The sequence below is a fragment of the Rhinichthys klamathensis genome, unplaced genomic scaffold (genome assembly GCF_029890125.1).
Source record: "Rhinichthys klamathensis goyatoka isolate OS25496 unplaced genomic scaffold, OSU_Roscu_1.1 h1tg000069l_1, whole genome shotgun sequence".
In the NCBI taxonomy this organism is placed as follows: Eukaryota; Metazoa; Chordata; class Actinopteri; order Cypriniformes; family Leuciscidae; genus Rhinichthys; species Rhinichthys klamathensis.
The window spans coordinates 1,245,853-1,259,660 of record NW_026606612.1 but is presented as its reverse complement, the minus strand read 5'-3'; the positions used below and the strand labels follow the sequence as shown (position 1 = coordinate 1,259,660).

The following is a 13,808-nucleotide window of genomic DNA, read 5'->3' as shown; positions in this document are numbered from 1 at the left end:
TCAACTGTTAGTGGTATTATAACAAAGTGGAAGCAATTGGGAACAACAGCAACTCAGGCATGAAAAATCCCAGAGCGGGGTCAGCCCATGCTGAGGTGCACACAGAAGTCGCCAACTTTCTGCAGAGTCAATAGCTACTGTAAGGGGTATACAGTCAAAGACCCAGAACCAGATATGAAGAATGAAGACCCGGAGTCAGAATTATAAAAAATTTAAGAAAAGTTTTACTGAAGATAGTTTGCATTTTCATCAGCAGAAGTCAGCTTCAAGACTCACACAGGAGTTCGTAGGCCGCCCCACTTACAGTTACAAAGATCACAGCAGTTATACCATTTCCAAGGTCTAAGCTACGTCATTGCTTACAGGTTGAATGATTCTCATTGGCTAAGAAACATTAAGAGCCTAAACAATTTAACACATGTGAGGAGATAGGGGTGCCTATCGCCATTAGTTAAGATAGTTGTCGTCCACTCATTAGATTTAGGTCTGTGGTGGCCTCGCAGGTTAGAGAAGGGCGCCGGGGTGTCTGGTCCGAACGTCCAGAACCTACATAGAATGTCATACGCACACACACACAAATAACAGACACTAGCAAATAACAGCTCCCATCAAGGCACGGATGGCTGAAAGCAGCGAAGACGGCCGGCTTCTCCAGACGCTTCCTAAGCTTGCTGGTCGCTTGCATCGACGGCGGCAGCTTCTCAAGATCCAGCCATGCGAAGAGTTTCGCTGAAGAGATGAAAATCAGAGCTCAGCCTGTTGAGCCCCTCTTTTATATACGCTAGCCACTCTCATTCTGGTGGGCTGTGATGCGTAGAGGGCGCGACATTACGCAGGGCTCACCGATAGGCTGCTGCAGTTGCTGCAGAACAGCCAATGAGCACGCTTATACAGTCTGCTATGGTCTGCTGTCCGCCGCACTTCGTTGACAATAAATATAAAATTAAGGATAATTTTTTGGCTTCAGATCTCGAGAAAAGATGACTTTACCCGTAGCGTAAGCAACTTACGCAATACGAGAACCTCTCGTAAGAGAACCCATACATTTACCCGCCCATATACCCTCCCCTCAAATGAAATCAGACAGAAGTGGTTGAATGGGGACAAAAGATACAGATTAAAAAAACACCAGATGTAAACGGGAATGTGTCTGTCTTGTCTACTTGTGATCCGATATCGACCAAAACGCATCATAACTCACCAGCTATAAGGGCATCAGATTTGCGCAGACCGAAGCGCCCGCGCCCTCAGATCACTTGGACGTGGCTGTGGTTACAAGAGGTAAAAACGATATAAATACTGTTCGTTTTCTCACACAAACCGCTTGTTTCGTGTCTTAGGCCATCAATGTGTACTTACATTTACGAGTCATTAAATCATGTTTAATTTGGACTTCTCTGTGCATGCTCTTTGAGGTGGTGACCATAGACCTGCATTATATGACTGACAGACAAGAACGGTGTGACCTAAAAATATCAAAATTGAAACTACTGCGGAAACTAAGACACCTACATCTTGGATGCTCTTGAGGTAAGCTAAAACATACCAAAAATTTATTTCAAAGTGAACTATCCCTTTAAGATCTTCATTTGTGTTCCGAAGATGAACGAAAGTCTTACGAAATTTTGGGTAAACTAAAGCTGCAACAGCATATTTATTTTCATATATTGCATCTTTGATTATGGGTGACCATTGATTGTGTCTCATTCTATTATTGTTAGGCATCCAAACAATTTTTTTTAAATAATTGTAAAATTGTGCATTTGGAGTGCTGGGTGTCAGGACACTGATAGGGCTCTAGGCTTGAACTTCAATCCATGGTTGCTCCGCTATTCTTGACAGCAAATTTCGAAATGAGAGAGGAAGGAGCTAGATGGTAACCATCAGTAACCAATGGCTGCAGCTCCTTTCTTGAGAGCGCGCGCAGCGTCAGACCTGCTGCACTTGTTCGAGGGGACTGATGGCACAGCGCGTCAGGCAACGCCACAAACCTGCTCCTACTGTACATTCAAGATAGGTAAGTTTGATTTCCAGTGCATTTCCGGTCAGTATTATTTTGATATTCAACTATGTGTATTTATGCGCATACTGTTTAAAGCCCCATTGCAGAATTTCATTTTTTTTTTAAGTGGGACCTAATAAAGTCGGTCTGTTATTGAATACTTCTGTAATAAACTGCCGTGTAATCTTGAGAAGACGTTTCCCCAGGTTTATTTATAATTCTGTTCAAGTCTATAACATAAGATATGATAGACAAAACATGCATTTTCGCTAAACCAATTAGGCTATTATTTTAATGTCGAGTTGTTGTTTTACAGTGAGTGCCATACGGGACACTGGCACGCGACGCTCAGTGTTTTCCCATTTTTACACAGAACATAACATGCTGCACTTTAATAAATTATGAACGATGCCTTGTCGTCGGGCGCTGCCTTCGAAGGTTTTGTTTATCCTCTAAAGCCAGGTTCCTCGGGGACGCCCCATATTCAAAATCGACATGTCTATAATTTGCATCGCCCATCTCACCGATTTCAGAGCGATTAATGTTGCATAAGCAGCTTTTTTCTTACCGTCATATTTGACGTGATTTTGCAGGGGTGGTTTGGAAGAATGGCTGGGAATAAGTCAGTCGGGATGAGAGCGCTATCATAAGCCTCTTTTAGTTTGAATGTGAGTGTCATTCTCTGAAATAACCTTGACTGAACTGGTGTAATATCCCCGATTAAGCCAAAGATTTTCATGATAAATTGCTGTTGGGACACTATAATCAGGATGGGTTTTGAATCCAATCTGCGTGCCGTGCATGATCTGCAGGGAAACAATCAGGGACAGCTTTACCTCTGCAGGTTTGTACACAGAGTTCTACATACATTATTTATGGCACATAAACAGAGATTACAATGGGCAATGATGTGATTACGAGATTCTATAAATTTGCCAAAACGTTTTGTTAGGGAGCACACACTATTAAAAGTTTTTCACTTACGAACAGCAGTTTTGTGAAGTATCTTTTATTTTAATCATGGGCGTTGCCATGCTGAGATCATGTGACCAGCTATGCTATATCATACAATTGTTACGTAAATAATAATAATAATAGTGTGTAGTAATAATAATTCTTACTTTATATAACTTTTTATATATATTTTTTATATAGGCTACGTTTTTTATATAGCCTACCTTTTTCATGCTGCAGATTGTTGGGAATATATCCAATAATGTCTATTATATGGATAAGAATATGAGATTTTCATATATAGTTGACATAGTTGAAAATAATTAAAAGAAAACAGCTTTCGTATGAAACATTAGAAGTAACGAAAAAAACATGCACCCATGCCGATTGATGTCAAGTCTAAAACTGACTTGGGGGCAAATGAAGCAGAATAGCCCATTTTTAAAATTCTCCCTCCATAAGATACAACATAAAATGTTAAATGTTGTTACATTTTAAAATGCATGTTGGTTATATTCCCAACTTCTAAATTATTAATTGTGCATCCCACGAGCTGTCTTGATTTGCATTTCATTGACTTTGCAGCAAAGTCCCACTGGGTTGAAAACCACAGGATGGAGGTCCCCCACAACTGTAATGCTTTATCATCATCATTAGTTCTCAGTAAACTGAGCTTAATAAGGCGAATCATCCGAGTAATCTTTCATGAGGCCTGTTATCAGGCCTGCCAATTATTATTATATTATATAACCACTTTGACATGAGAATAAAATGAGCCAAACATGATGAGAATAATATATATATATATATATATATATAAATAATATAAAATCAATATGAATTATTTATATACAGTAAACGAGATTAAAATACAATAAACGAGTTAGGTCAAACGTAATCTAAAAATAGTCAGTGTAATGGGTTGCGGAGACAGAATCCAAATACATGCACGACTTTAATAACAAAAGGATAAAACACAGATAATCACAACTAGAAAGTGATAAAAATAGTCCACACGAGATACCAGGAACATCCAACCCATAACACAAATACGATCCAACAACGACTAGCAAAACACAACTGAAAGGCACAAGCTTAAATACACAGAGAAATCAGTGAGACAGGTGTAACTAATGACGGTAACTATAGAAACTATAACACGAAAACAAGGAGAAACAGAAACCAAACACAAGAAGGGAGTACAGAAATGATGAGAACAGTGAATACTTATTCTACATAAAAGTCCATACAAAACAAAAGGCACGGGATCTTGACAGTCAGATTATATTACCTTAAATGTGTAATGTAATAGATTAAGTTCCTAACAAAAATGTTTGTCGTGTAATTTTGAATAAATAATGACTGCCATTTGTAAATATAATCTAATCTACTGAGCACTGTATATATACAGTATATATATATATATATATATATACACACACACACACACACACACACACACACACACTTATACTGTATACACGCACATATATGTAAGGGATAATCCATGGCTGCATTAAATGATTTTAAAAAACAAAATGGAGCCAAAGAACCGCCCGACACGAAGTGCATTCAAATCGTTTAATGCACAGCTAGCTGTGGATTATCCTGCTTATACCATGGTCATTTGGCAACATTGACAACTTAAAGCTGTTATTGCTGTTATTGTTATTTACCCAGAAGGCTAAAATGAATGGTTATTTTCGTCAGTTATACGGCTCATTAGATCTAGCATTCTGCCTACAACTAATTTTGTATATTTTAGTTGTAATTAAATTGTAGTAAAGCATAACTTTAAGTGTATTTAGTATACTTTTGTGTACTAAATTGGAACAACTTCAAGTATACTTAGTATACTTTAAGTATATGCCTGTGTACTAGGGACTAACTGCATGCTTGATTAGTGATATTAAGGTGTACTTTATTTGTGTTACAAGTACATTACAAATTCATTACGAGTGTCTTCGAAACATACAAGCAGTATACCATAAGTGTATTTATATATACATTTTATTTTTAAAATAATTATTTTTGCCATTTTCGTCTGTTATTAGGATAGGACAGTAGGAAGTGAGTTGGGAGAGAGAGAGATAAGGGACAGGATCAGGAAAGGTCCACGAACCGGGACTCGAATTAAGTTCTCCCGAAGCACATGCCGGCGCTACATGTCAGCGCACTTGCCCATGAGGCTATCATGGTGTAATATATTTGAGTAAAAAGTAAAAATACCTTTGGCTTATTCCAAATACTACAAATTGCATACTTTGTTTTCAATAACAAAGGTACATTATTAGACAAATAAAACTTAGCTATACTTTGTACAAAACACTATTGTATACTATAATGTATTTTGAAATTATTTTCAATGCATTCTTACAATTTCCAGCACACAGTTAAAATATACCTAAAATATATTTTTAATAAAGTGCAAATAAATACACTTTTAAAAAATAAACAGAATTTTCACTTCAAGTATATTTTTCTAAAATATACTAAAGTACAATTATTTTAAAGTGTGTTAAAAGTTGTATTGTGAAAATAGGTAAAAGCATGATGCTAATATACTTTTAATAATTTTTGTTAGGATATTTGCAATGTTGAAAAAGGTAATATATTGCAAATACAATAAAGTATCCTTTTTTTCACTAGGGTTTTATGAGTTTAATAAAGAACTCTGTCTCGTCTTCTGTCCAAACATACCGTCATCTTTAAAGAATGATCGACGTACGGTGACCTATGAATGTGAAAATACTGTTACCATTGCAGTTTTGCGAAATTACCTGAAAAATTGCCGACATATGGGAGTTTTTGCTAATTTGCTAGTTTTCATTGGACGTATTTTCAAGTCGCAGTTTCAATTAGATTCACATGCGTCTTCTGTTCCTCTGCAGGGTTCGTTCTCTGTGAGTCAATGTCTGTTATCTGGAGATGAAATCACATTGATGCCAATAACCATCCCTGGATTTCCCTGGCCTTATGTCGACATGGCAACAGGAAGGAAAAGTCAGTGTCTTTTCTGTGTTCCTAATGTGTGTGTGTGTGTGTGTGTGTGTGTGTGTGTGTGTGTGTGTGTGTGTGTGTGTGTGTGCGTGTGTAAATAATGAACATGCATGGACATTAAAATGTGCTTAATATATTTATAGAGTCTACTTTCTCATCGTCTCTAACACGTTCAGAGTGTGTTTGTTCTAACAGCTCCCCCACACCGGGTGCAGCCTGTATTAATCATCTCAGCATGTATCTTCTGGTCCAGTATCCATCTCTGTGATCTTAACTCAACCCTTGCTTTCTCTTTTGACCAGGCTCCACTTCAAAAGGTGGAGTACATTTCCCTGATGATGACGAAGACGCTTCCATTAACAATAGCTGTGATGGAAAGCTTCAGGATAAACTCATTGTTGCTCTACCTGAGCCTGATGGTGCATATCTCGTTAAGGTGAAAGAAAGCATTTGCTCCAGGTTTGAGTTATAAAAACCTTAAAAAAATAAACAAGCAAAGAAAAAAGATATATATATTTCAATAACATTTTATTATCTCAAAAAATAGCATTGCTAGTATAAGATGTGTTGCATGCTGAAATCGCTGACTGCTTAACTCTTTATTCAGGTGGGATTTTTAAGGAGCCATCACAAATATGAAATCGTCTTTTCTTTGCCCCAAGTCCCAACACTGGGCAAAGATGTCACCCTCTCCCCTGCGCTTCGTGCTACGGCAAAACCACGGCTACGTGCAACACACATCACTCCACGCCCTGAGGGTATGTGTTTTTGTGGTGGTTTTAAACCAGCTTTTATTATATCACTTATCAAAGGCTGCTTACCACTCTTGTGTGTTCATATATTCACATTAACCCTATTAAGAGGTGTTGAGCAGTTAAACAGAGGCTTTTCGACTGAAGCTACTTACAGTAGCCTTATTACATACAGAGTCCCACCGGAGCAACCTGGGTTAAGTGCCTTGCTCAGGGGCATAATATTAATGAACAATACTTGTGATTTTGAAACTGCCTCAGTCTTGCTTGGGATTAAATAAGCAACCTTTGTTAAAACTGTCCAGATTCTTAACCATTCACAATGAAATCACAATGAAATCGCGTCAAAACAGTGGAGCGATTCACACCACAAGCGCTCAGGGTCTTTTACGGTAATGATCGTTCAGCACTTATTACAATAATTATATCCTATAATATTTGTATCTAGAGCCAAACGCGCTTCATTCAAGCCCTTTCCACTTCGCGCGTGTTTCTTCTGTCTCTCACTAAAGATGTAAAGTGACACATCAACACCGTGTCCTAACTACACACGATGCGCGATAAAAGGTATCTTTTCCATGTTAAGGCCCTTGCATACTGAGTCCGAAATTTTCGTATGTGTTTTTTCATATTCGTGATTCGGTGGCTCTGAATTGTCAAAACACCATTCAAACTGCTTGCTACGGATGCGATCAAACCCGATCCGATTTTTTTTATGATGGACGAAAGTTTCGGAGGCAGTGTGCAAGTGTGATTGGCATTTATCTTTTTTACCTGCGAATTTTGGACTCCGTGTACAAGGGCCTTTAATCAGTTTAACCAGCCACGAAGGCGATAAGCGACAATTCTATTTTAGAAAAGGTTTCTATTTTTCTGCAACGTCGCGGCTGGAACAACAAACCCAAAGTGTGGCAATGATAATCTCAGGTACTGTTTATGTGCTTTATTTAATGTTAAAAGCATGCAATGTGAATATCATTTAGTACTCCCAGCTTTGTAGCTGTAAAAGCAACAATGGTAGCCAAGGCTAATTCACCTCAGATCTTGAAATTAAACAAATGGAAACAAGAACGTTCAAACTGTGAACAAACAAGTGTATTCTTTGACAAAGATTGTTTTAGTAACACAGTAGCCTATGTATTTTTAATAATGTTTAAATAGTGTAGCCTAATATTTGTGAATTTGATTACGTAGCTTACTTATCCATTTTCTTGCGATTGCCGTCAAGATTACTCTCTGGTGCTGTGCACTAACCTGCGAGACTCCGCCCACACGCTGTTCTGATTGGCTGTGGGTCTTTCTTGATTGATTTCAACGCATCTCGCAGTCGCGTCGCGTCTAGTGTGTGGACAGACAAATTATTTTGTCGCTGGAATCTTATCACATCGCGTCTGCTGGAGGGTGTTCCTGCACAACCGGAGGCTGCAGTTCAGGACCCCAGTTCTAGGACCGCAGTTTTAACTAGTTTTAACCAGTTCTAACTAGTTTTCTGTGACAGCGCCACCTACCGAAATGGATCACCAAAAACACTCATTTAACCCCTTTCGCGGCAAAGATCACAGACGGCCCCAGATTGTTGTTGTTCAACATTCATTACTCGATAAAACATCACACTCTAACTTATTTGATCTAGACAAACTGAGCATCATTAGAAAGATTTAAGACTCCAGCTTCGATAGTTGACCACTGTTTATGATAAAACTGGTTTGCAGTGACATTCATTTCTTAATTTATGACAGGAGTGCAAAATTATTAATCTGCAACGTTTGTTATTTTGAATAGAAATCATCACTCATAAAGCAGTCATTCACGTCTTCTCCGGTTTATTTGTGTTCACATACATGCAATATAGAGCATCCGCCAGGGCTCTTAGTCCAATGGTGCGCATATTTGGAGAAATAATGATTTATCATCACATGTTTGTAAAATATTTTGTCATACAGAATAACATTTCTATTCATTTTCCACTGAATTATGCGATCATCAGCGAGATCTGTGTCTCCTCTTCCTGATTTGCGTCAGTTATGATCTCAGCGCTCTTTCATTCGCTGTACAGCTGTCAATCATCTCACGTGGTTCAACGTGACCATAATCCTGCCCTTCTGCATGACGCGCTCCTGTGTACACTTCCTCATTCTGACCTCTGTGATAACAAAGCTGAGACATCTCTTCACCTGAAACAAGAAGCTAATAAATGCACAATTTCGAGTATATTTCGATATACTCGAAATATACTTTTTGTGTGATTTTGTGTGTGATTTTCATGCGATTTGGAGTATTTTCATATGAATGTTTACAGTATTGCTAAGCAAGGCGTAGCCATTAGCTGCATATAACGTTAAAATGCTAAAATATAAAGTATTTCAACATCTTTTTTTTGACTTAAAACCATTTTAAACCGTGACCGGAATAAGATACAAATACTCAATGGTGGTTTAAAGTGAGCTTTAAGTAAAAGTGTAATATTAATCTTTTAAATTGTGTCATGTAGCTTGATGCTACTTGCTCTAATCCACCTGCTGCAGGAGCTTTTCTATTCCATAATCTTATTTTTTAAAATATATATATATTTTTTTTAACAAGACCTTGATCTTGATACTATGTACAAACTAAACCACCTGGATCCTAGAACTGCGGGCCTGAAACTGCAGCCGCCGCTATATCATCCAGTTCGGTAGGTGGCGCTGTCGCAAAAAAACTAGGGTCCTGGAACTGCGGTCCTAGAACCGGGGTCCTGAAACTGCAGCCTCCGATTGTGCAGGAACATACTACTGGTCTGGTTAGGACACGGTGTAAGAGCTGCAGATGACATGGTTATTTTAACAACAGTAGCCTACAGAAACACGATGAGCAGCAAAATAGATTTTTTTTGCAAAAACGCTGCAGATCCCACCGTTTAACTAAACCAGGTTTGTGACAAGTTTCTTTAGACGTTTAGTTTTTCCCCCCCATACATTTATCATTATTTAATCAGCATATTAAGAGCATTGCATAATAAACAATGTTGTTATTTGTAAGTTGGCTAGGGACGACCAAAAACCTTAAATGACTTGTTAACTTTGTTTTGTGCTTACGAGGAGAGTTTTGATTACGAGGAGATGTATACATTGTTTGTTTTTAGTAGTTTATTACTTTGAGCAAAATATAAAAATGGTCCATACTTTTCTTAAGAGGTAAACCCTGCACCCCCAGTATGTTTTCTCAGTCCCAAGGCCGCCATGTAGGTGTCTAAATATGTAGTGGTCTACTGTGCAAAAGTCTTAGGCACGTTAGTATTTTCACACACAAGAAACTAACACACAAATGGGTTTAAGACAATTATTTATATATTTTGATGTAGTGTTTGCTGTATGAGCCTGATGACAGCTGGTATGATCTCACCATCATCGAGTCTGTCTGGGATTACATGAAGATACAGAAGAAACTGAGAGAGATTAAATCCAGAAGAACTGTGGCAACGTCTCAAAGACTTGAAGAAATCTGCCTGCAAAACTACCTTAAAAACTATGCGCAAGGGTACCTGGAAAAAAAGCTGTTTTAAAAGCAAAGGGTCACACCAAATATTGATTTGATTTAGTTAATAGAAGTTAATTAATAATTCAAATCTATTTATGACATTATTTTTGAAAACATCCTCACTTTAAAGCATTTTTACACAATGCTGAAAACTTTTCACGGTACTGTAGCTTTGCAGGCTTCTTCAAGCATATTGGAGACTTTGCTACAGTTCTTCTGGATTTAGTCTGTCTCTGTTTTTTCAGTTTCTTCATGTACTTTCAGACTCCCTGTGCATTCAGAAATCTCACTGGATTATTACAATTAATGGCAAAAGAAATATTTGGAAATGTAAACTGATATTTCCTACTGACAGTACAGCAAAATATATAAATAACTGGCTTAAAACTATTTTTTTTTTGGTGAAAATGCTAATGTGCCTGAGCCTTTTGCACAGCACTATATATATATAGTGTGCAAAAGGCTTAATTATTCCAAACTTTTGACCAGTAGTGTAAGCAGCACTATCAGAGCAGTTAATGTGGATGAAAGATTGTTTGTATCCCTGACAGGTAATAGAACATCAAGCCAAATGTTAGACGTCATGTTACGATCAATAGCCACACTCCTATTTCAATCCGTCATCATACTCTCCATTAGCTGAAACACACTTAGCGTGTTTAGTGGTTTCATTTTTCCCATAGTTGAATCTCTAGTGAAGTCTTAGAAGGATATCCGAGAATACAATTTACATTCTAAAAGAAGATGCAAGCACTCTGCACTCAGATGATTTTTTCTCTACAATGATTTCGATCCTCAATCTTACGCTGGTCACTGATACTTTTACTTTCACCTATCTTTTTTTTTGTCCCTGTTATTTTGTGATGTCTTTGTACCCCTCTCTATCTGTATCCATCCCACCCATTGGCTTCCATCTTTCTCTGCTATTTTAAGGGGGAGTGCGGGTGGTTTGTGAGTACATCGCTCAGCAGGAGGGAGTTGTGCAGGAGGAACTCACCCTGGTCAACAGGAGCAGAAGGGACAGCAGCATTCGAGTTAGATTACAGGCCAGGGTTATGGGTGAGATACACTCTCTACACACACCAACTGCTGACAGATCTCTAGTCGTTCATAACAGAGGGTTCATGAGGTGAAGTGAAGTGTGTCGTTTTTGGACCAGTAGCTTTCTCTGAATATTAAGCTGGGATAAGAAATTGTAAAAAAAAAAAGAAAAAGAAAAAAGAAATGAAATGACAATAATGCTGGTAACACTTTACAATTAGGTTTAATTTGTAACCATTAGTTAATTCATTAAAGTTTCCCTATTTTAAAGTTCCTACAATTGGTTTACATGCATCCAAGGTTAATAAAAACACTGATTTTCTTATAATATACATTGCAGCATCACCCTATTCTCACAGTGTCTGAAATGGTTCATCAAGAATCTGGTCTCTTTAAACCCCTCCTTTCCAAGAGTCTACTCTGCTCTGATTGGTCAGATGACCCAGTCTGTTGTGATTGGTCTACTGCTTACAGTGCATGTCGGAACGAAACATCCATTACCATATCTTAATTTCAGCTCTGGAAGCTTCCTCAGCGCTTGATACACACACAGTGAGACGAACAGTAAAGATGGCATCGGTTTCAATTCAAGCCCGATTCCTCATCCTTTGGAAGTGCATGCAAAGTGGATTTCCAGGCATGTCGACAATACGAACCAAACTCTACCAGGCCTCGGCTTCAACTACAGTGTTTGAGGGCAGGTCAAAGGAGATGTTGTTCGCGGGCAGTCAATGAAGACCATTGGCAGGCATTATGCAAATTTGTTACAAACCTTTATAGGTTGCAGGAAGCAAGACTGAAATTACTGATGAATCCTTTCAGGCCATTTGTTGTGATCTTTGAAACTCTGTAGACCTTTTACATTCACAAACAGCTAAATTACACTACATAAAAGGTAATATCCAAAAAAGCAGTTTAATTAACATGACCTAACAATGAGCAATATATGAATAAATAAGATTAATAAATGTATTTTAATAAAAGTATTATTAATTGTTATTTTATTTAAACTATTATAGTTAGCTTACGCTAACAAATGTAACCTTATTATAAAGTGTTGCCAAAATATTATTCACATCACCTGTCACAAATGTAAGCCAAAACTCTAAACTTTCTAGTCTACTTGGGAAACAATACCAGAATTGGTTATATGACTATGTTTGGTAATATTTTGTAGAATGGATTCTGAATTAGATTTTTATTAAAAAAGCCCCAAATGGCTCAATTTGATTATTAAGAAACATGGTGAGAGTTAATTTGTAAATGGAAAAATGTCCCTCCACTAAAATAATAAACCACCTATTGTCTTTCACAGAGCGCCACCACGGAACACCAATGCTACTTGATGGAGTGCGGTGTGTTGGTGAAGAAAAACACACAAAATAATGACACGAAGAAAATGTGACTAAACCAGTTTGCTTTGTGTAAATGATAAGAATAAACCGAAATTAATGCACATGTGAAATGTGCCTCAGAATGTGAACAAACCATCTCACCCCTATCCTGTAGGATCAGTTTCAACTGATTTGTTGCTGCACTAATACAAAAATAGAGCCTCTGTTCTAGAGGCTACTTATCATGTCTGCTAATGGAATCACATATTTAACTTTAGTTGAATTGTTTAACTAACAGAATTGTAAAGGTCATTGGTTACTATTACAACAGAATTAAATTAAAAAGCTATTTAAAGATAAAATCAATACCAATGCTTCTGGCCAATGATAAAATAAGTCAGAAGTTCAACTTAGTTCAGCTTTTCTCTGCTGTTTGGTATAAGTAGATATTCACTAACATTCACTCTAGAATTTTACATTAGCCACAAACTGAAAAAAATGTTTTTGTTTGTTCAGCTTGATAATGTATTGAATTTAAAGTGTGTTTCATGAACACTCAACTTACTCTATTTATTTTGCCAAGTGCTAACTGAACCACATCATAGGGTTGTCTGAAGAAAATAATCTATGTATAATCATGTGGATTTACACTGTATATACATGATTATATATATTTTTATTTTTAAGTTATTGTTTTGATCTTCTTGTTATATATAGGAAATATGCTAGACCAAGACAAAGACACTGGACTCCCTGCAAGGAAGGTAATTTTAAAGAGGACATATTATGCCTTTTTACAAAGTCTTGATTTTGTTTCTGGAGTCTGCTAAAATAGGTTTTCATGCTTGAATCTTCCAAAAAATGCATTATGTTTCACATATTTTACATTGTTGCAGGTTTTCAGTAACGCTCTAGGGTGCATTTCCCGTAACTCGCTGCTTAACTACCATAGTATACGTTGCATTGTTGAAGAAATCAACTGTAGTCACGACACCACATTGTCGCAAATTAGTCGTTCAACCACGTTGGTTAATGATGTCATGCAGGTGGTGGAGTAATAACTACTTTTAACAAATCTGTTGAGATCGAATTAATGCTAGATGTTTTGCTATAAATTACAGACATGGCATCTGAGGACTATTTTTCATTTTTCTCAGTTATTTTGCTCTATTTCCAGATTCAATCATAGGCTCGTTCTTACGTGGTTTA

At 37.4% G+C, this 13,808-nt stretch overlaps 1 protein-coding gene across 1 annotated transcript; it reads left to right on the top strand.

Annotated features, from left to right (window-relative positions):
* The first annotated feature begins 1,908 nt into the window (after nt 1-1,908).
* Nucleotides 1,909-12,700, top strand: LOC130084949 (adipose secreted signaling protein). Its single transcript, XM_056250498.1, has 6 exons — nt 1,909-2,017; nt 5,848-5,959; nt 6,259-6,392; nt 6,564-6,714; nt 11,158-11,283; nt 12,581-12,700. Exons 2-6 carry the CDS (start codon nt 5,899-5,901, stop codon nt 12,649-12,651), a joined length of 543 nt encoding a protein of 180 aa, XP_056106473.1. The 5' UTR covers nt 1,909-2,017; nt 5,848-5,898; the 3' UTR covers nt 12,652-12,700.
* The last annotated feature ends 1,108 nt before the right edge of the window (nt 12,701-13,808 follow it).

Bases quoted from the DNA above. Each gene is read 5' to 3' on its own strand.
- LOC130084949 (XM_056250498.1), top strand. From the start codon at position 5,899: ATGCCAATAACCATCCCTGGATTTCCCTGGCCTTATGTCGACATGGCA. The intron at 5,960-6,258 runs GTCAGTGTCTTT...TCTTTTGACCAG, and splicing joins CATGGCAACAGGAAGGAAAA to GCTCCACTTCAAAAGGTGGA. The intron at 11,284-12,580 runs GTGAGATACACT...TGTCTTTCACAG, and splicing joins ATTACAGGCCAGGGTTATGG to AGCGCCACCACGGAACACCA.